Source organism: Lolium perenne, chromosome 6 (genome assembly GCF_019359855.2).
Source record: "Lolium perenne isolate Kyuss_39 chromosome 6, Kyuss_2.0, whole genome shotgun sequence".
Lineage (NCBI taxonomy): Eukaryota > Viridiplantae > Streptophyta > Magnoliopsida > Poales > Poaceae > Lolium > Lolium perenne.
Window position 1 is genome coordinate 195250465 of NC_067249.2, and position 26686 is coordinate 195277150.

The 26686-nt window shown below is 45.2% G+C and overlaps 1 protein-coding gene across 1 annotated transcript; it reads right to left on the reverse strand.

The window, feature by feature from the left end:
- Positions 1-5815: 5815 nt before the first annotated feature.
- Positions 5816-9222, reverse strand: LOC139832591 (uncharacterized). Its single transcript, XM_071822381.1, has 3 exons — positions 8067-9222; positions 6317-6628; positions 5816-6183 (listed from the first exon to the last, which is right to left on the reverse strand). The coding sequence occupies exons 1-3, from the start codon at positions 9220-9222 to the stop codon at positions 5816-5818; spliced, it is 1836 nt and encodes a 611-aa protein (XP_071678482.1).
- Positions 9223-26686: the final 17464 nt, after the last annotated feature.

Genomic DNA, 26686 nt, shown 5'->3' on the forward strand with positions numbered 1-26686 from the left:
GGATTAAGTATCCGGAAAGTATGAGTTGAGGCATATGGATCAACAGTGGGATTTGTCCATCCCGATGACGGATAGATATACTCTGGGCCCTCTCGGTGGATTGTCGTCTAATAGCTTGCAAGCATATGAATGGTTCATAAGAGACCACATACCACAGTACGAGTAAAGAGTACTTGTCAGGAGACGAGGTTGAACAAGGTATAGAGATACCGATGATCAAACCTCGGACAAGTAAAATATCGCGTGACAAAGGGAATTGGTATCGTATGTGAATGGTTCATTCGATCACTAAGTCATTGTTGAATATGTGGGAGCCATTATGGATCTCCAGATCCCGCTATTAGTTATTGGTCGGAGAGAGATCTCAACCATGTCTACATAGTTCGCGAACCGTAGGGTGACACACTTAAGGTTTGATGTCGTATTAGTAGATATTGAATATGGAATGGAGTTCAAAGTTTTGTTCGGAGTCTCGGATGGGATCCAGGACATCACGAGGAGTTCCGGAATGGTCCGGAGAATAAGATTCATATATAGGAAGTCATTTTATAAGTTTGAAAATGATCCGGTGCATTTATGGAAGGTTCTAGAAGGTTCTAGAAAAGTCCGGAAGAAATCACTTTGGAAGGCGGAGTCCCGGAGGGACTCCACCAAGCTTGGCCGGCCAACCCTAGAGGGTTGGAGTCCCAGGTGGACTCCACCAAGGTGGCCGGCCACCCCCTCCCAAGGAAAGGTGGGAATCCCACCTCAAGTGGGAATCCCACCTTGGGTAGGTTTCATGTCATATGGAAGGTTTTGGTTTGGGGTCTTATTCGAAGACTTGTAGACCAACTCTTGGGTGTTCCACCTATATAATGAGGGACAAGGGGAGGGGGACGAGCACCTCAAGCCAAAGCCTTGGCCGCACCCCATAGTGGCCGGCCACCCCCTCTCCCAAACCCTAGCCGCTCCACCTCCTCCACCTCTCCCGCAAACGCTTAGCGAAGCTCCGCCGGAGATCTCCATCGACACCGCCACCACGCCGTCGTGCTGCCGAGATTCAAGGAGGAGCTACTACTTCCGCTGCCCACTGGAACGGGGAGAAGGACGTCGTCTTCATCAACACCTAACGTGTGACCGAATACGGAGGTGCTGCCCGATTGTGGCACCGTCAAGATCTTCTACGCGCTTTTGAAAGCGGCAAGTGATCATCTTCTGCAACAACGAGAGCCTCCTCTCGTAGGCTCTGGAAATATTCAAGGGTTAGTCTCGTTCATCCCCTCGTTGCTACCGTCTTCTAGATTGCATCTTGGCTTGGATTGCGTTCTCGCGGTAGGAAATTTTTTGTTTTCTATGCTACGAATCCCTCATTTCACAACTGATTTATGCATGATTGAAGTGCTTCTATCGTGTGGACCCGGAGCATCATAGGCAGGCGCTTATCACTTTGCGTGGCGCTTGTGAGAGGTTGGCACCGCAACATTGGTACAACCAAAAGGTCACCTGCGCTAGTGCCTTCTAGGCTAACAACGGTAAGAGGGTCAAGAAGGAGTACTATGTTGATAACTAGCCTACGGAGGAATGGGCAATGACCATTGATGAGTACATGTCGGTGAGTAAAATGTCAATGAGATTCTACATTGCTGCTAAGTTTTCATTGGATTATCTTGAGTTGAGTATTGCGTTTTCAGGTTTGTCCCGAGTGGGTCGAGCAGCATAGGGAGGCATGGGAGGAGCTGATTAGGGCGAGGTGGCTCAGGGAGGATGAGGAGTTTGCAGCCGTGTCGAGGCGTAACATGGAGAACCGACGCACCGGTGGCACACACTACGCGGGAAACCGCGACTACACCCGCTTCAAGGGGAAAAAGGTATCTATATACATGGAACGACCTTCTTTCATTTCCCGTCATGTTACATTTGTGATACGCATAACTTTTCTTTTCACGATGCAGGTGGCCTTCATGATCCCGAGATATATGACATGATGCGGACGAAGCAGAAGCCTAATCCCGCATTGCCTCAGCCACAGTACTACGGCAATGTTAAGGCCGCCAAGGATGACTACTGCGACATGGTGAGGTCTCGTCATCCGGAGGTGGATGACCCCTTGCGCATCCCGACCGACGAGGAGTCGTTGGTCCTGTCGGGGCGCGGGCGTCCGCATGGCCGTTTACCCTTTCTGAATAAGGTGGTCAAGCCTACCCCAGCCACGAGCTACACGTGTCTCAAGCATACCATCACCGCCGATAGCCCCCAGCCTCGTCCCCGGCCTGCTCGTCCACCCGCCTACGATGTAAGTTTTCCTTATTTTCATCCTCTTTCCGGTTTTCCTTCCTACATGGCTAAGTGTTGACGAGATTCATTGTTTCTGAAATTGTAGCCTGAGTTCGAGGCGGCCTTCGAAGCCTGTAATGAAGCGTATCAGCAGGCCGCTGCGCAGTGGAATAAGCAGAATACGGCCTACATGGCGTATATAGGAGTAAGTTTGAATCTTTCTTCTCGCAAGTAGATGACAAGTCTCAGTTTGATGCTTTATTTCTGCAAAGCCTGACTTGTAACCTATCTTGCAGGCACTGATGACTTCTTTGTCTAGTGGTACACCGCCACCGGACCCCGTTCCCATGGCGGGGGACATGCCTATCATGCCATCGAGGGCAACTTTTGCTATGACTTACTACGGATCCACACCGGTAAGTTCTTTGCCAAACCGGTAGTTACCACTTTCCTTTGCCTCGCAAGTTGCTAACATGTAGGGAATATGTAGGAACGGGATGCTCCGGGAACCAGGCCTCGCGGGGTGGGCGTGAAATCACACCGGTTCATGAAGGTGGTCGGTCTCCTGGGCATTCTGCTGGTGCCTCTGCGTCAACTTCTCCTGGGACTATTCCCGGTGCCACTCCGTCGACTTCTCCTGGGCGTACTCCCGGTCCTTCTCCAGGTGGTTCTTCTGCAGCTTCTACCGGAGCGCAACCCTGGGCTTCTCGTTTTGTCAACGATGAGGGCGGATACACCCCGTCCGGGTCCTTCCTGCGCTAGTCGGCACCTAGCTTCTTGCTTGCTACTACTACTATTCCTATCATGTGCTACCTACTACTATGTATTTGGATGACATGGCACTCTCCTCTTGTATGCTACTATGTGTATTTTGGTGAATTATGGTGTTACGGTGAATTTCGATGAATTTTGATGTATGAACTGCTATACTGTCATAACTGAACTGTTAAACTGTGAATTGTGAACTGCTGGTGGAAAAAAAATTTGCGCAAGGCTAAGCCGAGGGCAATGCCGTCGGCATAGAGGCCTGCTGCGACCATATGGTCAGGTCTATGCCGAGCGCATTGCCGTCGGCGTAGACCTCCGCCTGGCAGCCGCGCGCAGCGTGCCGCGTGTCCCTGCATGGCCCATGCAGACGCCGAGGGGTGGTCGTCGGTGTAGACGCCGCAGCTGGCAGCCGCGCGAAGCGCCACGTCGCTCCACGGCGCCAGATGGCTGCCCTATGCCGAGGGCAATGCCGTCGGCGTCTGGGTCGCTCAGTTAACGGCGACAGCGCGCCATGGCGAGACGCCGAGGGTGAAGGTGCACCGTCAGCGTAGGCGTCGTACGCCGACGGCTGGGCCTACGCCGACGGCACAGAACCCTACGCCGAGGGAGCTAAACGCCGAGTCCATACGCCGAGGGCTGTCGTCGGCGTAGCCTACGCCGAGGGCCTGGCGTCGCTACGCCGAAGGCAGCCGGCCGTCGGCGTCTTTGGCCATTCCTGTAGTGGCTCTATCCGGAGGATCGTCAAAGAATGAAACATACTAGTGTTGAGCTTAACAAAATTTGGCATATAGAAGAAACAGAGGCAAAACAAAAATCCGTGGAAAACATAGTGTATGACAATATGGCATCAGTACCATGTTCAGGCTAACCCATTTGTTTACCGCTCTGGAGCATGTCCTGGTCCGTTTCTATCAAGCCTGGGGGTACCATACAGACTGTCTAAAAACACACGATTTAGAGCATCTCTAATGAGGCGACATAAACGGAGCTGACCGACCCTTTGCATCCGTGTTTAAAAAATGTGCATGCACGCTGTTCGAGCCGGTTAACGCAGCGGGAACGTAAACGCGGCTCAAATATACGGCAAGTTTGCGTCTCTACGGACGTTGCAGGGTCGCGCCAAGTGACCGCGTTGGTTGCATCAAGCCCCGCTAGGCAGTGACTATGTAAGCAAAAAAATTCTTCATGGCTAAAAGGATCAAATTTACAGAAATGGTTATTCAAATTAACCTATAACTACGACGACCGTACCTACTCACCGTTGTGCGGTCTACCACGGCTAGGGTTACTCGCAGTCGCGTAGCCTACTACTGGCCGTCAGAGAGGCCGGCGCCGTCGTCGAAGCACGATCGCGTGACACACTTGTTGCGTCGCGCACGCCACTGATCGGACTCCTCGTCCTGTGCCGCAGGCCGACGCAAACGTTGTAGGTGTCCGGTGGCCGTATGGGGAGCCACCGACGATGGATTTATTGAACGAGAATTTGATCAGGTAGATTAGGGCTACTCGGATGATCTCCGGTGCCTATCATTGCATCTATATATAGGAGGAGTACAGGGAGAGATTACACGGGATTACATATCGTATCTCATACGGACTCACGCACGCCTAACACGGTTCAAACTCTGTTTGACCTATATCTCTAATACCCTCCCTTAATCACAACTTCAACAAGTTGAGATTATTCTTGAAGGCTTCAAATGCTCTGTAAGGCAATGGTTTAGTGAACCCATCAGCAATCTGATCTTTGGAAGAAATGAATCGAATCTCCAGCTGTCTCCTCAATACTCGTTCTCTGATAAAATGAAAATCTATCTCAATATGTTTAGCTCTTGCATGAAACACTGGATTGGCTGACAGATAGGTAGCTCCCAAATTATCACACCATATACACGGTGGTTGTGTCTGTCTCACACCCAATTCTGCAAGCAAAGACTGAACCCACATTACTTCAGCTGTTGCATTTGCTACAGACTCGACCTGGACACCGTCTCTTGCTTCTTAGCACTCCAGGAAATCAAATTTGGTCCAAAGAATACAGCAAATCCCCCCGTGGACCGACGATCATCAACACAACCTACCCAGTCAGCGTCAGAAAAAGCACTGACAAGCATAGATCGGAATTGCACAAACGTGAGACCAACAGTCACGGTATGCTTGACATATCTTAGAATTCGTTTAGCAGCAGCCCAATGAGTAGTGCTAGGAGCATGCAAATACTGGCAGACCTTGTTAACTGCAAAAGATATATCTGGGCGTGTAAGAGTGAGATACTGTAGAGCACAAACAAGACTTCTGTACTTGCTACTATCATCCGGACCCAAAGGGTCACCTTGTTGGGCTGAAATTTTCTCAGATGAAGACAAAGGTGTAGGCACACCAGTGCAATTTGACATACCAACACGTGCCAGAATATCATGAGCATACTTGGACTGACTAAGAACTATACCATTGTGCACCTTCTGAACTTCAACACCCAGGAAGAAATTGAGATCACCAAGATCCTTCAACGCAAACTCTTGATTTAAGTCTCTTAAGAGAGCATCAGTTGCAGTTTGGGAGGAACTAGCAACAATAATGTCATCCACATAGATAAGCATATAGATGGTAACATTCAATTTACGATAGATAAACAAGGATGTGTCAGACTTGGAGGCAAAGAAACCAAGATCAAGCAATTTAGAACTTAACCGAGAATACCATGCTCGAGGTGCCTGTTTGAGTCCATAAAGAGCTTTGTCCAATTTGCACAAGAAGTGAGGAGAGCCCTTGTTTTCATACCCAGGAGGTTGTCTCATGTAGACTTCCTCTTCCAGAACGCGTTCTTGACATCGAGCTGTCGCAAGCTCCATCCCTTGGAAACAGCCAAGGCCAAAACAAGACGCACAGTAGCAATTTTGACAACAGGACTAAAAGTATCTTCATAATCAATCCCATATTGTTGTTTAAAACCATTGGCAACAAGCCTAGCCTTGTACCTGTCAATAGATCCATCTGACTTGCGCTTTATTTTATACACCCATCGGCAGTCAATGACATTTTTACCGTCCCTTGGCGGCACTAGTTTCCAGGTTTTATTTTTCATGAGAGCATCAAATTCTTCATCCATGGCTCCTCTCCAATTCGGATCATCAAGAGCAGCTTGCAGGTTGGCAGGTTCACCTGCCGTACACGTCAATAACCAGCGAACAGTACCATCTCTGTATTCACGAGGCTTCACAATCCCTTTAGATGCGCGAGTGTTTGGACGCGGAGGAGGTGAAGTCACAGGCTGATACACACGGTTAGGAGCCACAATTGATCCGGCATCGCTGGAGGAGCTGCCTCCACTGGCAGGTGACCCTGCAGCCTCCGATTCTATCGGGGCAGGCGAATCTGCGGCAGGATCTTCTGCGCCGGATGCAGCTGACGACGTGGCTGAAGGAGAGGAGGAGCGAGCCGCAGAAGATCCAGGAGACGGGGCGCGTGCTGGCGAGGCAGAACCGCGAGCGCGTGCGGACGAAGCGGGACCGCGTGACGGGACAGTCGAGGAGGATCCTGGCACTCCTGACGAAGAAGCTGGCGCGGATCGGCGCGATCCCGAGGTGGATTCGTCCAGAAAATCTGCCTGGGATCCAGCGCCACTGTTGGTTCCACCTGAAAACTGTGAGGGGTCATAGGAGCTGCTCGGGGCACCGTTTGGACCCAAATTTTTGCCAGGCTCTGTATCTCGGCGAGGTGTATCCTGCAGGGTATAAGGAATAGGACTAACAGATGGGTTAGTAGCATGAGTATTTTCCATAGTAGTATCATCAATAGTGTCGTTCCCCTGCTCAAAATTATGGAGAGAAGGATCAAGCAAGAGAATTTGATTACGAAGAAGAGCACCAGCATTGGGATGCAAGGATTTAAAAGGGAAAACAGCCTCATCAAAGACAACATCACGTGATATGTAGACTCATCCAGTAGAAACTTCTAAGCATTTGACACCTTTGTGACGTGGACTATATCCCAGAAAGACACAATGTGTGGAGCGGAAAGCAAGTTTGCGCTTATTGTAGGGATGAAGGTTAGGCCAACATGCACAGCCAAAGACACGAAGAGAAGAATAATTGGGATGAGTGCCAAGAAGACGATGAACAGGAGTGTCATTGTTAATAACTCGACTAGGTAGCATATTTATAAGATATGTGGCTGTGAGAAAAGCTTCATCCCAAAATTTTAATGGCATACCAGCATGAGCAAGAAGAGACAGGCCTACTTCAACAATGTGGCGATGTTTTCGCTCAGCAGCACCATTCTGCTGATGAGCATGTGAACAGGAAACATGGTGAGAGATACCCTGTGTCTGAAAAAGTGAATTAAGTTTAACATATTCTCCCCCCACTCAGATTGTACTGCAAGGATCTTTCTATTGAATTTGCACTCAACAAGAGTTTGGAAATTAATGAAAGCAGCTAAAACATCAGATTTGTGCTTAAGTAAATAGATCCATGTAAACTTGCTATAATCATCAATAAAGCTTACATAATAATCATGACGACCGACAGAGGTAGGAGCAGGACCCCATATATCAGAGAAGACTAACTATAGGGGAGCTGTAGACACACTAGTAGATATAGGATAGGGTAACTGATGACTCTTAGCCTGTTGGCATGAGTCACAAACTGACACAATGCTGGAATCTCTAACATAAGAAAGCTTATGTTTACTTATTATTTGCCTAACAATAGCTGAAGAGGGGTGACCTAGACAACTATGCCAATGAGAGAGGTTGAGTTTGATAGCTCCAAAAGCATGCTTCATGGACCCTGGGGACACCAAGGATGATATAAGAGGATAGAGGCCACCAACACATCGCCCTCTATGAATGATTGTCCGGGTGACCTGGTCCTTGATCAAAAAGAAGAAGGGGTGAAACTCGATGAAGACACCATTATCATATGTGAATCGATGGACAGAAAGGAGATTTTTAGAGGCATGAGGGACATGTAAGACATTGTGAAGATGAAAATTTCGAGTAGGGTTCCGAACTATTGAATGACCTATATGGGAAATAGTCATACCTTGCCCATTGGCGGTGTTAACCCTGTCCGAACCCTTGTAGGAGTCCCTGACCGTCAAGTTGTTGAGTTCACTCGTGATGTGATGAGTAGCACCCGAATCCTGGTACCAATTTGTGTCGACACCATAGGCGGCATGAATCTCCTTGTCACCATAGTCATCATCCTCGGAGTAGCGGGACCAGCAGTCTTTAGCAGGATGGCCCTCCTTATTGCAGATTTGGCAGGTGACATCAACCCAGGGAGTGGTGCGACGTCGTCCACGACCACGGCCTCGCCCCCCTCCTAGGGGTCCACGGCCTCCGCCTCGGCCAGAAGAGGGATACTGGCGGTCATCACGCCGATAGTCGCGGCGGTCATCTCGGCGATCGACACGGTCGCCACGGTCACCGCGGTCACCGCGGTAGAGGTTGGAGTTGGAGTTGCCAGAGGAGTAGTTGCCGGAGCGGGGGCGCCATTGGCGATTGGCAACATTGGCAGAGCTCTCGAAGTTAGGCTGCTGGTTCCCATTGAGCATGAGCTGGCGCTGATCATAGGCATGAAGATGCGAGAAGAGCAGGCTCAGCGAGATAGGCGTCGTGGCCACGCCAAGAGCGGCCACCAGAGCATTATAGTCGGCGCCAAGACCGGCGAGAATATAGGAAACTAGCTGGCGATCGGTGAGAGGATGACCAGCAGCGATTAATTCATCAGCAAATCCCTGCATCTTCGACATGAACTCGGAAGTCGTCATCTGCAATTTCTTTGTATTGGCGAGGGAGACCAGAAGGTTGTTGATCTTGGCCTCGCTCTGGGCAGCGAACATCTCTTCGATTGCCTTCCAAACTCCCGCAGCGCTGGTGATCCGGTGGACGTGCGGCAAAATTTCGCGCGAGAGAGACTGCAGAAGGTACGAGAGAACGAGCTGATCGCGGGACAGCCAGGCGGCATACGCCGGATTAGGTCCCATCTTGGCTTCGGTGTCGACAGTTTTATCGGCGGGAGCGATCTCAATCTGCTCCGGCGGGGCAGCGTCAGTACCATCGAGGAGGCCGACAAGCTGGGCGCCCCGAATAGCAGGAAGGACCTGGGAGCGCCATAGCGGATGATTGTCGCGGGTGAGCTGTTCACGTGGAGGTAGGCCGAGATTGATCGGCGGGATGTAGGAGGAGGACGCCATGGCAGCTGAGGTGCGTCGAGCAGAAGCAGCGGCGGCGGCGTCGTCGAAAGCTTGCGATCGAGGCTAGCGGCGGAAGAGCCGGCCTGATACCATATTGAACGAGAATTTGATCAGGTAGATTAGGGCTACTCGGATGATCTCCGGTGCCTATCATTGCATGTATATATAGGAGGAGTACAGGAAGAGATTACACGGGATTACAGATCGTATCTCATACGGACTCACGTACGCCTAACACGGTTCAAACTCTGTTTGACCTATATCTCTAATAGGATTGATCGACGATGGATTGTTTTCCAGGTGCTGCCTCTCTTCGGGCAAGACACATGTACAAGGCCGGCCGCTCTGCCGGGCTATGTGGCTAAGTGTTGACGCTTAATCAGATCCGACGGCCGCGTACCTAGATCCACCGACCGAGAAGATCGACGTGCCGCCCTCCGCGACGTACGCGATCCCCGCGACCGCCGGTGTGCCGCCCTCCTACGTACGCAACGAGCGGTCTCTTGTGATTCTGCCCATCACGCTACACGCACATATATAACTTCTAGATCCCAAGAGAGAATCTATCGGAATGGCACGTACGTACATGAGTGATTCTATCGGAATTGGGCGGCTCCTGCATTCATGGAACCTGACCAACCGCGCCACATTTCTGACAGATAAACACTTTGTTTAGCAATAAAGATGGAGTACACGTACGTTGCACATAATCATGCATGCATGCGCATGTCGTGCAAAATGCATAAAGAAAACCCACGTACACGTCCTTTCACTCTAGGGAAAAGATCTTACCAAATCACACTACCATTTTAATACGCATATTAAGCAGAAGCAGAATGAATACTGCCAAAGGCCAAGTTTCATTTCCTCTCCTAGCATGCTGCCGTGTTCTCTTTATAAACAAAAGAATGCTTCCGTGTTCTGAATCTTCTGATATTTCCTCTTCTGGCCAGCCTAGCTAATAATGGTAGCTAGCTCGGTAGGGAGAGCTATAGCAGATCGATCATGCATGGCGTCGACTGCTCATAGTGGGAGTAACATAGGTAGTAACATCACACATCTCAAGGCATTGTGGTGACATGACATACTAATAAATGAAGAAAAAGAGTGATGTGGTAACTAGCTATGTTACCATAACATCACACATCTCAAGGCAATATGAGTCTACAACATAATTAATGAGACATTGTATGACACCACATCTAAGTTACTACCCACTATGAAGGTGGTAACTTAGACTAGCAACATGACATATGTTACTAGTCTAAGTTACTCTCCACTATGAGCAGCCATAACTGAACTACTCCACATGAATATTGCATTCCTTCAGGAGGAGAACTACGTACGTCGCATGCCATCTCCCTGAATCGAGCATGGGCCTGCGGCATCTAGAAGGCCATCGTCCATGCATGGCCTCAGCCATGACTCAGCAAATACAGGTTGAGTATATAATATGCACATCTTTTAGCTCGGATCGTATAAACGAAGTTACGCTGCAATGAGAATGGGCACAAACAATGGACGCCTGACACTTGTCCCTGAAATTGTTGCATTGAGTCGTGATGGGAATACCACCAGCGAAAAGAGCAGGAAATTAAGGGTACTTTCTACGAGCACGTGGCAAGAAGGCAAGCAAGCGAGATATATTTGTATGCAATATCCACGTTAGATTTTTACTCCATCCGTTCTCTTTTAGTTTTCCACAAAGTTTAAGACCAATTAGCAAGTTATTTATTACTTCCTCCGATCCATAATAAATACTACTACTATACTAAGTTCCCTACATTTATTACTGATCGGGGGAATACTAGTAATTTGATATTTCGCGAGATATTCAAAAATGTCATGTGAATTCTAGTGTACCAGCGCTATATGTTCCATACTTCAACAATATTATAATATGAACATCTTTTTTAGCATGGATCGTAGAAACGAAGATAGGCTGCATTGAGAAAACGGACATAGACGATGGGTGGCCTGACACTTGTCCCTTTATCTACTTGTGTCGAGTCATGAGGAGAATACTAATACGAAAAAAGAGCACTACGAAGAAGAAGGGTGCACCTTCTACGAACACATAGCAACATAGAAAGCAAGCGAGAGATATTTGTCTGCAATTTCCACGTTGGACTACCACTCCCTCGGTTCTCTTTTAATTTGCATTCCACAAAGCTTAAGATCAATTATTAAGTTATTTACTAATTCATCCATAATAATGTTGCATATTTATTACTAAGTTAGTACAACCTTTGTACTAAATTTTGATGGGATTCGTAGCATAAAAAACAAAAAATTTCCTACCGCAAGAACGAATAACAAGCCAAGATCCAATCTAGAAGATGGTAGCAATGAGAAGATCGTGATACTAACCCTCGAAGATTTTCAAAGCCTACGAGATTAGATCTCGTTGTTGCTGTAGTCGATCACTTGCCGCTTTCAAAAGCGCGTAGAAGATCTTGACGGTGCCACAATCGGGCAGCACATCCGCACTCGGTCACACGTACGGTGTTGATGACGACGTAGGGTGGTAGGGACTCTGGTTGTTCACACAGCACACATGTATCAATGTTTTTGGTTAATACAATTATAGCATGGGGTGTAAACATTTATCATGAACACTAAGATATAACAATAACTACTTTATTATTGCCTCCCGGGCATATCTCCAACAAATTTCCTACACCTAATAAGGATGAGAGGGGGTACTAGTAATTTCATATGTCGCGAGGATGAAAGGGGGTACTTCCTCTAATCCATAATAAGTGTTGCAGATTTATTACTAAGTTAGTAAAACTTTTTTACTAAATCTCCTACACTTATTAAGGACCGGAGGGACTACTAGTAATTTAATATGTTGAGAGCTATTCAACCAATTCATGTGAATTCTAGTGTACCAGTGTTATATTCTCCGCATTTCAACAATATAATAAGCACATCTTTTAGGACGGATTGTAGAAACTAAGATATACTGCATTGAGAAAATGGACTCAAACGATGGGCACCGGGCACTTGTCCCTTGAACTGCTTGCACGGAGTCACCAAGAGATTCAGAAAATACTAGTATGAGGAAAAAGACTAGAAGAAGAGGGGAACCTTCTAAGACACGTGGCAAGAAGACAAGCAAGCTGAGAGATACTTGTTACTAACTCCGACGAATGGGGCTTATAATTTTAGGTAAAAATCAAAGATTACAAAGTTTAACCAAATATAGAGAAAAAGGTAAACGCATCTACACCATAAAACATTTAAAACATATACATGTAAAGGTAAATCTACTAATATTTATTTAGTATCATAAATGTTCATTTTTTTCTATATCATTGGTCAAACATGGAAGATATGACACATGACCAAATTTATAACTCTTATTCATTGGAACAGTACGTGCTATACCACGCTTTGTTTGGGCATGCATTCCCACAATATATTCAGCTTCAAGAGATTGACATGCATGGTGTGAAGTCAAGAATAACAAAGGAGATCGACAAGAGCTTTCGTATTTGCGTGCGAGGAGGAAGACGACTATGGAGTTGAGCGACCATGGCAGTTCCACAATGGATATGATATATAGAGGTACACGTCTGCAATATTTAAGTGGACCATATGATATGATATATCTCTAATGATAATTTCATAATTTGTTAAAGACCATGCATCATGCCCGTAGTTATGAACAGGTACAAAGTTTATTTTGTTTGAGTTTGGGAAGAGGGTTGCACTGATAAGGTGAGAAGAAAATCGTAGAAACGATCCTAGTGTACCAGAGCGCCATTGTTTTCAATTGGATATGCTCCTCATTGTGACGATCAAATAATAAACAAATGCTTTTGCACTGGTGGTTGAAACGAAGATACTTTGCTTTAAGAATGGGCACAAATGATGGGCGACTGACACTTGTCCCTTGAATTGCTTGCATCAATTGAGTCGCGAAGAGATTCAGAGAATACTAGTAGGAAAAGGAGTAGGAAGAAGCAGAAAGGTGCACATTACACTACCATGCTTGGTTTCCGCATGCATTCCCACAATTTATTCAAGAGATTGGCATGCGTTTGAAGTCAAGAATTAAGAAAGGAGGGGAAGAAAATGGGTCTAGCTACGTGCACAAAACGCGGCCGCACACTCGGACGGATGGATCGAAGGAGGCCCTCACAGGTGTCCCGTTCCCGTTCCAAGGTCAACTGCTCTGACCACGCGCACATACGTTTTGAATTTCTGATTGGGATGCTAACCTAGCATGCTACCACCAATATTTTGTTCAACATTAATTTGAAAAGGAAAGGCCAGATTTCTCTTGGTCAACAACAATACTCCCTCCGTCCCAGTTCGCAAGGCAAAGTTCCAAAAAATATTTGTCCCAAAATGCCTTACCTCCTAGGCACATTTGCATTTAATGTGGGAGTAAAACTGATTCATTATTGCATGCAAAAGACTCCTCATTTCGTATCCCACCGTGTAAAACGAGGCTCATTAGTATTTTGCATGCACCATGTGTGAAACGGTTTCAGTTAAAGGGTAGAAAATAAAGTTCTTTTTAATTTCTCAATTAATTGCAGTGCCGATGTTAACGTTTTTACGTGGAAATTTAGAGCCAATAAGAATTCACCTTGGGCCAAGATATTTGAAAACTTTGCCTTATGAACTGGGACGAAGGGAGTAAAATTGCATGGATATGACGACGGCCATTTGCTTGATGATGCTGTAAAAAGAACAGTTCAACACCTGTCATTCCGAGCAAGAACAAACCAAATAAATAAATCATGCATTGGTACCGAGAGACTGCTTTAATCGTTAAGTGAAAGTGGTGAGCTAAAGCAGTCTTAATATATTTTTACTATTACCTCAATAATTAATCAGTGACATTAAATTAACTGAACTGTATCCTTGTTGAATTCCTACGTGCCAAGGAACCGCGCTCAGCTACGGTGAATAGTAGAAATCTCATTTCGCCAATCCTGTTCACCACTCACGTGCCTATCGCACTCCTCCCTATTCCTCTCGATATTCCTCTCACGTGGTCGTGGTGCTGTCGTAGCTCCTCCCTCCAATATCCCCACCCCTGCACTTCTAGTCGGAGATACTCTTCCCCGAACTACGACCACAGCCCCACCCGCACTCAGCCTCGCCTACAGTATCCCCCTCGAGCCGGATGTGCGCTCCCTGGCTCCAGATTTGGTGCCATGCCGCATCGATGGCGGACAGCGGAACCAGGAGGAGCGCGGCGGATCTCAGCTCTGGCGATGGTGGCGCGAGAGATCGAAGCACCGCTGTTGGAAGCGGGCATCACATGTTGACCACGACTGGCGGGGCATATCGAGCTTCTAGGGCTAGCTTCATCTGGTTAGCTCCGTCGACGGGAGGTTGCGGCACTGGAGGCGGCCATCAAGTTCGGTTTCATCCTGAACGACCGTGAACAACAATGTTCTCCCACTCATCTGACACCGCCGCCTATCATCGACCTTGCTCCCCGCGCCTAGGTGACCCACTACCCTTTCTCAACATGCAGTTGCCCTCTCCCGCCCTTCAGCAGCTCCCGTGACGCACCTCACCACGCGGTATTGTGCACCGCAAGCCCGCAACTTGTAAACTCTGATGAGCGACACCAAGCGAAGCCGGCGGATGCTAGAGCAGAAGGATAAGTGCATAGCAGAGGTGGAGGCAGCAGCACAAGCTGCAGGTTGCACCGTCAACACAAGATGACACAGAAAGGAAGTGCAAGCGCTCACGAGATGGGGACAACAGCCAACACTAGAACATTAGATTAATATTTTCCTTTTTTGAATTAATTGTTTTCCTTCTTTTTGTTTATAGCATGTCCAGTGCCCTTCTCACACCATCTTTCAATACAAATTTATAATTATAAGCATAGACATTAAAGTACTAAATTTCAATTTTAATGTTGTAGGACACTCCAGAATTTCAGCTTCGAGATATTGATGAGCAACCAAGTATCCAGAGTGTACGTTATACTATTGATTAGCAAACAGGTGCCAAGAGTCTTCCTTATGTATTTTTTTCAAAAATAATTCGTAGGTGTAAATGAATTCAGAAAACGGTATCTCCTAACCACGTTTACTGTTTAATATATACAGTATTCATATGTGTCTTAAACTTATTAGGCATTAAATTTAGATATTTAGGCAGTAGAATTCTAATAATAAATTGAATAACCAAGTGATGCTATCATGACAAATAAGTTGAGCTAAACAGTGCATCTATCCGGACGGACATATAGGAAGCTGGTCGATGTAGGCAATTAGATTATATGCATCCACCTGTCCTGCTTATTGTCAAACAAACAGTGTGCCATTGCATGCGTAATATCTTTTCAAATGCAAAGTCAGATCACTAGTAAATTATTGACCCTATAAAAGGTCAATTTTGAATCAACTGACTGTGTGCGCTAACAGTGATCATGGAGTATATGATGTACAGCTTGACTGATGTACTGATAAGTATCATCAAATTGACAGCTAATTCTTCATATTGGATATTATTGACACACCGAAAAATGCTTGTTCCTGGACCTTTCAGATAAAAAAACCTGTCCACTTCCAACACACAACACCTTTTCAGTTAATGCGAAAAGTCAGAAACCAGGCTATGCGCAAGTTGATGAGTTGACCTAGATCCACAGACTAGTAATCAAGCGCAAAATGCGCAATAAATAAATGCATGTCAAAGAAACAGTTAAGAGCAATTCTAATAGTGTAGCCAGCTACTGGCTATAAGTCAAATGTCATGTCATCTATAGCTAAAACTTAGAGCCAACATATACAATAGTGAGCTATAAAAATATAGCACTTTATCAATATATGACCCACCTTGCACTCTCACAAAGTGTCTAGGAGCACGTGCTAGAGCTGACTCTTGCATAAGAGCCCACTCACCTTCTCTCTCCTCCTCTCTCTCCTCCAACTAAATAATAATATACTATTTTAATCATTATAGCCAGCTGACTAGAACTTATTGTACTTGCTCTAAGTTTGACTCTGATGGATCCATCGGTGCCTAGCTCGTTTGATGCTGAAATAATTAAACATACAATACGTTGTGTATTCTCCACCACCAGATACTACGTGGGAGTACATATTTATATGTAGATCAGAAAATAACAAGTGGAAATGCATGCACATCGAGCGAGCGATCAAGTCTACGCATGCATGCATGAGGACGCCATCGGCACGGCTTTTCATCTAAAACAAATAAATTATCAAGGAGGGATCTGAGGCACAACTGTACGTACGAGTACGATGATCGATGAATATTCACACAGCAGGCAGAGAGCTAGCCATAACCCACAATAATGGACATTTGTATAATGCGTGGACTTCGCTTGAGGTGGAAACCCAAACGTGATATATATTTTAATTAGCAACATGCAGTGGGCAGCTGGCCAGTCAATGAGTCATGAAGGCCCAGCAGCTCGCCACCATAGCTGACGCTTAGATATTTTTTATGCGTGAGTATGTCAAGAAAAACGATAAAATACATAGTTGAAAAGTTCGCTTTAGAGGCCATGTTAACTGCACGCAGCCGGCAATCATACTGACAAAATGGAACTCTTCAGTCTTCACCTCTTATCGGAACGTACTCCACCTGCGGAAAAGCTAGAGTCAACTCGTTCTTTACCTGTATGGATCTATGCGTGCTATAACTTCTTGCATCGTGTGACCTAACCTAGCTTCTAGCTGTTGACAACATTGCCACTTGCAATTTTACAGTTTAAAAATAATCACCATGTCAACTATGTTAAAAATGACAAAGAACCCTATCAGGAGATTACCAAAGCACTTCTTACATCATCTGTCTAACCCTAACGGAAGTCCACACCGTTTGATTGATTATTTTTTTAACCCGGACTACGGCGGGCTTACGCCAGCCTGAACAAATTTATATCAAAGCAACAAGACGGGTTCATTACACAGCTTGAGAGGAGCAGAGGGGCAGAAGAAGAGCTAGCCTAGAGAGTTCAGGGGAGGAGGGGGGTCATAACCATTACACCAAGAATTAAGAAAGGAGGTGGAGGAGGGGGTAGTGCATCTATAGGCCCAGAGCCTAATATCCTCAATACAACGGCGAGACACAAGAGAAAGATTTTCAACTCACCATTGAAGGTCATCGCGTTTATTCGCTTCCAGATGTTCCAGGCGATGGCAGTGTTGATGGTGGATTCCTCGTAGGTGCAATTGCGTCTGAGGCAGAAGTCAGAGAACCCCGTATACATGCTTGGGTTGAAATCTTGGTGGAAGGAATCCCAGATTTCAACAACTTGGGGGGCAGAAGAGCGGGAGGTGATCAACATCTTCATCAAGGTTGCAGGAGAGACAGGCATCAGAAGTAGATAGGTGGTGTCGAAACCGCCGCTCGTTTGTGGGCAGACACCCTTTCCGAGCAAGCCAGCAGAAGATCTTGCACTTTAAGGGGGCAGCACTCCGCCAAACCGTTGGCGCCACATCGTCAATCTGCAAATGACTGAAAGAGTTGACATAGAAACACTTGTTTGAGAGTTTTTTGTTAGAGAGGCGAGCGTCACGTATGTCCGGAGCGTCAGGGCGGAGCTCCACAAAGTTCAGCTCGATAGACAAAGCTCGAAGGTCATCTGCCGCGGCAGCCGTGAGGCGCGGTCCAAGGGAGCTGCGGAGGCCCAGGGAGAGAGTGGTCACAGCGTTAATGTGTTTGATTGATTACTTTAGGCATCTGATGCAAGCCGGCCACGGGAAAACTCACCGTAAACCATAGTGTGGTTTCAAAAGAGGCACGGTTTCATGCACCGCATGCAACTTCATTAGCCGAAAACTTGTTTTTACAGGCGCCGGTACCTACCGGAGTGACGTCAGCCACGTGCTGACCAATTTTTTCACAAAATTGTGAAACAAATTTGAAACATAACTGAAACACTAATATTTTTGTGAAACAAACCGTAGTGACATCAGCAATGATGTCATGAGTTTCACTTTTTGTTAGACTGTTTCACAATGTTTTCCATGTATCACTTTAGTTTCAAAAAGCTTTCACTTGTGTTTCAATTATTAGTTTTATATTAGACAAATGTCAAAAGCTTCACCAATCTCAAAGAAGACAGTGAACGGTAGTTGTGACACCTACACCTACCGGCGCCTTTAAAATCGCCGCTCTCCTTCATTAGCCTCATTGACAAGTTCGGTGCATGAAAAGATACATGCAGCTTGCACGTGTATTTTGACCAAGAATTACTCTATTAATATATGGTATATACGTGGCTCTATGTGATGTAAAATCATAATTATAAGTAAGAATTTTTCTACTCCCTCCGTCTCAAATTAACAGGCACACACGTAGTTTAAGAAATTGCTTTGACAATTATTTTAGTCAATAAAATATAAAATATATGGCACAAAAATTATATCATTGGAAAACATTTTTGCATAAGAATCTAACGATATATATTTTGTAGACATAAAAGTTATATTTTGTTGACCAAATCAATGGTCAAAGTTTGTCTTGAACGGCGTGCATGCCTGTTAAACCGAAACGGAGGTAGTAAAAGGAATCTAGGTAGTGACACAAATTTCATGTCACGTAAATATTGAGGGAGTAATTCGGTCAAATGTTGTCTTAATAAAAAAATATGCATTGCATCTTGAAATGAAACGAGTACTTTGTTTACGAGAGGAAACAATTTGCTAGTCTCACTGCCATGCTCAATAAGGCAATGCTTCCTTTTTTTTTTGAGGGAAACATTGTGCTCTATATCCACGAGTTTGTCTAAAATATAACGATGATGGCTTAGTATCCACACTGATCCCATCTTGTTTTGCCATGTCTTCACGCTCAGTACATCTCCTATCTAGATAACGAGTGAGTATTTGTTGTTCGCTGGAGTTAGAAATAAAGTAATACAATGATCGATCGGGATGCCTCGGGCAATCTATTAATATGGTGTGGCCATTCACACATGGTGTATCATCATAATCTTGAGCTCTCGGTGAGTTGGGAGAGTACATGATATGAAAAAGGTGGTACTACTTACCTCTGTACCCATGAGCATAAATAAAGTAGGGTTGTTAAGCCACAGTCGACAATGTGCGAGGTTGTACCCTTTGTGCATCCATTTTCATATGTGTATGTAACATAGTTTTTCACGATGATGAAAAGCACTCGTTAATGTAAGAACTAACAAGTTTTGATTGGAGGAGCCATTTATTACCTGGAGGAGGATGAAAACTGAAAATGCCCAATCAAGGTGTGGTTCTTCCTAATGTCACTTTACTCAATAGAAACATCACCCAACATTTCGGAAAATGGGCTTACATTATGACTTAATTAATATGAAAGTCAGGATAATAACTTTTTTTGCTACTCCTTTTCATGTCTCCATGTGCTCTCTCTTTCTCTCATTTTTCATCGTGTTGACATTTCATAGGTTTGTATACACATTAACCGTGGATCTTCAGCGGGATGACAAATAAATTAGACCTAATATATCGGGCTGACCTTTTCCGGCATGTGTTCCTCGCAGTTCTTACGTGAAAGTGAAACTATTAGGTGAGCCATCATCTACTCATTCAAGAGGAGCCGTATAGTACAGTGCGACATGTCTCGATTTAAACTGCACCTAAGGGCAAGGGCTTTTCTTAGGCCGTGTGGTCTCTCTCTCCGCGTATCATTGTCTAGGTGTGAGCACATTTTCGTTTTCGAAAACTACGTGTTAGTTGCTACACTAAATTGCGAAATCGTGATGGATATACTCAGGAGTATCTTCCAAGCACGCTGACAATTAGCAGAGGAGCAGTAGCTAATAGATGAGGGCGTTGACAAGTATGAGCATGGCGTGGGGGCTAACCAAGCCACGAGTTAGCACGAGACTGGATGCTGGGAGAGAGGCCAGAAGAGCAGAAATCGAGAGGCCAATCAGCCAGCAAGATCGACCGGCAGGTTGCTGCTACAAGTCTGCAAACTGCATGATTAGTTGAGCCACGCAGGGACAAACGGGCTGTGGGAGTCCAAAACATACCGATAGCGGCGTATCTTCCCTGTTGGACGCACGCTCACACGCGCTGACATCGATCGAAATAAACAAATTCGTGGCCTCGATCGATCGCAGCTAGCTGCTGATCATCATATCGATCGATTGTCCCCGGGGTCCGGCTAATTGCCTGCCTGTCACCAATTGGCTCGATCCGCTCGCGCGACGCGCCCATCCATGGATGGATCGATCGGCGGCCCCTGGATGAATAATGGGGCTCGTGACCGCTGCCCTGCCCTGCCTGCTCGGCTGGCTGAATAATTAGCCGGCACAGAGGATAGGATTCCATCTGTCTCGCCATTAGAGGAGAGGTGACTTCCTGCCTGAGCTTCCAGGAAACTTCGCTTTCCTTCGCATCCGCGCTCCATCTCTCTCTCTCTCTCTCCTCGGTGCTCGTACCTTACGTACTACCAGAGGTACACAGGGAGCAGCTGCATGATTACGTTTTATATATTCAGTTGTCTCCTCCAACCCCCTAAAAAGTCAATCGCTAACCGATCTCTCTCCCTGTACGGACGACGACACTTCCTCAGCTCGCATCCAGGTAAAATGTCAAGGAGTTCTTTAGTGTAGCTCAGTCTCGTGAGGAATCCATCCCAAGGAGACGGAGGGATTATCAAACGCAGCACAGCTCACTGTATCTCTGACCTTCCTTCCTAAATTAAGCAGCCTATAGTTTTTAGTCAAAGTTATACGTTTAAAATTTAAGTAACTATATAAAAAATATTAACATCTACAATTTTCAATGCACATAATATGAATATATATTTCATTATCGTTCTAAAAATATTAATTTGAGATCATAAATATTAACATTTTTTTAATATAGTTGGTGAAACGTTGAGAAGTTTAACTTTATCTAAATATTATTGTCATCCTATTTTAGGATAGAGGGAGTATCTGGCTTCCTCGGAAACCCACTTCTCCGGAGCCCACGAGCAGAGACACCCGAAACTAGAGCTTGGAAAAAGAAAAAAACTAAGCAAGCATAGTTGCTGTGGAAAACCAAGAAATGATGCTAAAATACCCCTAACCATTTTAAAATTCTTTTTACTGAATGTTTGGATTCAAAGCCTGAAAATTTTATGTATAGATTTATGTTGAAACTTACATATTATGAAAACATCATTTGTCATGAGGGACCTTCATTGATAAGTATTTCTCTCGTCATGAACTTTGTCAACAAACTACAGTCGTAAGAAGGAATCCCTTAGAAGACTCTTGGTTCCTTCAACACACACCGCGTGACCTTGTGCATCCTTGGTGCTAGTCTCCTTTGTCGAATGCATCGTCTTTTGCTCCTCCCTCTACCGATCTCTCACCCGGTGTACCATGTGTCCACGATGGGCGAGACTGGTGTGTCGTATGCCGCACCTAGAGGGGGGGGGGGTGAATAGGTGCTAACCAATTTTTAGTTCTTTTTCAATTTAGGATTGACACAAAGGTAAATTCTCTAGATATGCAACTAAGTGAATTTACCTATATGACAAGGTCAACGACTAAGCAAGGTATAGCTACGCAATATATAGAGAGAGATAAAGGATAGAGGTAACCAAGAGTGGAGCACGCAGAGACATGGAGTTGATTCCCGTAGTTCCCTTTCTTTGCAAGAAGGTACGTCTACGTTTGGAGGAGTGTTGTTGCTACGAAAGCCAAACCAACGCCATGAAGGCTTCACTCAGGTCTCCGGTGAGCAACGCCACGAAGGCCTAGCCCACTCCCACAAAGGAATTTCCTCGAGGCGGAAATCGGGCCTTTATAAGGTTCTTGGGGCACACATCCACAGCCAAATTGGAGGCTCCCAAATCTGTAACAACACAACAATCAACAACAATACATCAACAACAAACAACTAGAGATTCCAAATAGGAACACTAGCAAGAGGGCCCTCAAGCATATGAGGGGGAAATGAGAATCGCTTCGGTGAGGATGTAGATCGGGGTATTCTCCTTTGAATCTCCAAAGATCAAGAGCTTTGGTTGGGTGGAGGAGGAGATCTTGCAAATCCTGTGTTCTTGAGGTGGCTCTAATGGAGGTGAGGCTTGGCAGAATTTTGTGCGATGATTGAGCAAGCTGAGAGGAAGAAGAAGGGGGGTATAAATACCCCCCCTCAAAATCCAGCCGTTGGTGACTTTCGAGGGCCGGATAATCCGGCCTAAGTTAGGACCGGATAATCCGGCCCCCCAAAAAAGTCCGGCCCTGGGGAAATTCCGGTCAAAAGTCTGGCCAAAAATCCGGCCTCATGCCAGGGTAGTACTGAGCCACATCGCCTCGAGTCCTTAGCCGATTTTGGAGGGCCGGATATTTTGCAAATATCCGGCCTGGTGAAACTTTTTCTGCTTCCTTTTGTCTTATTTTCCACACAAGACACTCATATACATGTACCTATATAATCTCTGCACCACTTCATCATACATTAGTGTATCACATACATTGACATCAAACACACAAAACATAATGTGAGAGATGTTCTTTCAATCCCCCCCTTTTTGGTGTTTGATGACAATATGCGGATTTGCAAGAAAAACACTATAGAGAACATACATGTTGGCAAAACATAGAAGCACTCCCCCTACATGTGTGCATACAAGTAATTTGCATTTGAATACAAATGTACAACATATAGGTGCAAGGTGACTCAACACAAGAGATATCCAACATGAGCTCAAATAAGAGACAAAGGCATCTATATATATATATATGAGACAAGGTGATAGAGATCATACCCATATGGAGATATATAATACCGGATATATAAGTACCACACCATATTATAAACCTTGGTCTCAACATATAGAATTCCGAAGACCTTATCATAAGGTCTCACATCCACACATAACACATAGTTTTGAACGAAGAAACCAAGCCAAATAGTTCAAATAAATGACATAAAGAGGACACACGCGATAAAAGAATGGTAAACACATATGCTTGTGCCCGATCCTAGCGAATCCCGTAGAGAAGGCCTAAAAGAACACTTCTCCCCCTTTGGCATCGAGACACCAAAAATGGGAAAATCCCGATGCTACACGCCCCATGGAGATCACTTGGAGTCCGTCTCGGAGACATACTTGATACGCGTACAGCACGCGTCCGTTGGGAACCCCAAGAGGAAGGTGTGATGCGTACAGCGGCAAGTTTTCCCTCAGTAAGAAACCAAGGTTTATCGAACTAGTAGGAGCCAAGAAGCACGTTGAACGTTGATGGCGGCGAGATGTAGTGCGGCGCAACACCAGGGATTCCGGCGCCAACGTGGAACCTGCACAACACAACCAAAGTACTTTGCCCCAACTTAACAGTGAGGTTGTCAATCTCACCGGCTTGCTGTAACAAAGGATTAGATGTATAGTGTGGATGATGATTGTTTGCAGAAAACAGTAGAACAAGTATTGCAGTAGATTGTATTCGATATAAAAGAATGGACCGGGGTCCACAGTTCACTAGAGGTGTCTCTCCCATAAGATAAATAACATGCTGGGTGAACAAATTACAGTTGGGCAATTGACAAATAAAGAGGGCATGACCATGCACATACATGATATGATGAATATTGTGAGATTTAATTGGGCATTACGACAAAGTACATAGACCGTTATCCAGCATGCATCTATGCCTAAAAAGTCCACCTTCAGGTTATCATCCGAACCTCTTCCAGTATTAAGTTGCAAACAACAGACAATTGCATTAAGTATGGTGCGTAATGTAATCAATAACTACATCCTCGGACATAGCATCGATGTTTTATCCCTAGTGGCAACAACACATCCACAACCTTAGAACTTTCATCCTTTGTCCTGCATTTAATGGAGGCATGAACCCACTATCGAGCATAAATACTCCCTCTTGGAGTTAAGAGTAAAAACTTGGCCAGAGCCTCTACTAATAACGGAGAGCATGCAAGATCATAAACAACACATAGGTAATAGATTGATAATCACCATAGCATAGTATTCTCTATCCATCGGATCCCGACAAACACAACATATAGCATTACAGATAGATGATCTTGATCATGTTAGGCAGCTCACAAGACCCGACAATGAAGCATAATTAGGAGAAGACGACCATCTAGCTACTGCTATGGACCCATAGTCCAGGGGTAAACTACTCACTCATCACTCCGGAGGCGACCATGGCGGTGAAGAGTCCTCCGGGAGATGATTCCCCTCTCCGGCAGGGTGCCGGAGGCGATCTCCTGAATCCCCCGAGATGGGATTGGCGGTGGCGGCGTCTCTGGAAGGTTTTCCGTATCGTGGCTCTCGGTACTGGGGTTTCGCGACGAAGGCTATAAGTAGGCGGAGGAGATAGGTCAGGGGGCCACACGAGGGCCCCACACGCTAGGCCGGCGCGGCCAAGGCCCAGGCCGCGCCGCCCTGGTGTCTGGCCACCTCGTGGCCCCACTTCGTATCATCTTCGGTCTTCTGGAAGCTTCGTGTGAAAATAGGCCCCTGGGCGTTGATTTCGTCCAATTCCGAGAATATTTCCTTACTAGGATTTCTGAAACCAAAAACAGCAGAAAACAGCAACTAGCTCTTCGGCATCTCGTTAATAGGTTAGTGCCGGAAAATGCATAAATATGACATAAAGTATGCGTAAAACATGTAGATATCATCAATAATGTGGCATGGAACATAAGAAATTATCGATACGTCGGAGACGTATCAGCATCCCCAAGCTTAGTTCCTGCTCGTCCCGAGCAGGTAAACGATAACAAAGATAATTTCTGGAGTGACATGCCATCATAATCTTGATCATACTATTGTAAGCACATGTAATGAATGCAGCGATCCAAAACAATGGTAAATGACATGAGTAAACAAATGAATCATATAGCAAAGACTTTTCATGAATAGTACTTTAAGACAAGCATCAATAAGTCTTGCATAAGAGTTAACTCATAAAGCAATAATTCAAAGTAAAGGTATTGAAGCAACACAAAGGAAGATTAAGTTTCAGCGGTTGCTTTCAACTTGTAACATGTATATCTCATGGATATTGTCAATGTAAAGTAATATAACAAGTGCAATATGCAAGTATGTAGGAATCAATGCACAGTTCACACAAGTGTTTGCTTCTTGAGATGGAGAGAAATAGGTCAACTGACTCAACATAAAAGTAGAAGAAAGGCCCTTCGCAGAGGGAAGCATTGATTGCTATATTTGTGCTAGAGCTTTGGTTTTGAAAACATATAGAGAGCATAAAAGTAAAATTTTGAGAGGTGTTTGTTGTTGTCAACGAATGGTAGTGGGCACTCTAACCCCCCTGCCAGACAAACCTTCAAAGAGCGGCTCCCATTTTATTTTTATTTTTGTGTGGCACTCCTTCCAACCTTTCTTTCACAAACCATGGCTAACCGAATCCTCGGGTGCCTGCCAACAATCTCATACCATGAAGGAGTGCCTTTTTATTTTAGTTTTATTATGATGACACTCCTCCCCACCTTTGCTTTCTCAAGCCATGGCTAACCGAATCCTTCGGGTGCCGTCCAACAATCACATACCATGGAGGAGTGTCTATTTTTGTTAATTAATTTTGGACTGGGAATCCCATTGCCAGCTCTTTTTGCAAAATTATTGGATAAGCGGATGAAGCCACTAGTCCATTGGTGAAAGTTGCCCAACAAGATTGAAAGATAAACACCACATACTTCCTCATGAGCTATAAAACATTGACACAAATCAGAGGTGATAAATTTTGAATTGTTTAAAGGTAGCACTCAATCAATTTACTTTGGAATGGCGGAGAAATACCATGTAGTAGGTAGGTATGGTGGACACAAATGGCATAGTGGTTGGCTCAAGGATTTTGGATGCATGAGAAGTATTCCCTCTCGATACAAGGCTTAGGCTAGCAAGGTTATTTGAAACAAACACAAGGATAAATTAGTGCAGCAAAACTCACATAAAAGACATGTTGTAAACATTATAAGACTCTACACCGTCTTCCTTGTTGTTCAAACTCTATACTAGAAATTATCTAGACCTTAGAGAGACCAATTATGCAAACCAAATTTTAGCAAGCTCTATGTATTTCTTCATTAATAGGTGCAAAGTATATGATGCAAGAGCTTAAACATGAGCACAACAATTGCCAAGTATCACATTATCCAAGACATTTTAGAATTACTACATGTATCATTTTCCGTTTCCAACCATATAACAATTTAACGAAGAAGATTCAACCTTCACCATGAATATTATGAGTAAAGCCTAAGGACATATTTGTCCATATGCAACAGCGAAGCGTGTCTCTCTCCCACAAAATGAATGCTAGGATCCATTTTATTCAAACAACACAAAAACAAAAACAAACCGACGCTCGAAGCAAAAATGCATAAGATGTGATGGAATAAAAATATAGTTTCACTAGAGGAACCTGGTAATGTTGTTGATGAAGAAGGGGATGCCTTGGGCATCCCCAAGCTTAGACGCTTGAGTCTTCTTGAAATATGCAGGGGTG

What these genes read in the sequence shown, in the direction of transcription:
- LOC139832591 (XM_071822381.1), bottom strand. Translation starts at nt 9,222, where the DNA reads ATGGCGTCCTCCTCCTACATCCCGCCGATCAATCTCGGCCTACCTCCA. An exon ending in TAACACCGCCAATGGGCAAG is followed by an intron (nt 6,629 to 8,066) that starts GTATGACTATTT and finishes GCTGGATCCCAG; the next exon opens with GCAGATTTTCTGGACGAATC. An exon ending in CCAGCGATGCCGGATCAATT is followed by an intron (nt 6,184 to 6,316) that starts GTGGCTCCTAAC and finishes CGTGTACGGCAG; the next exon opens with GTGAACCTGCCAACCTGCAA.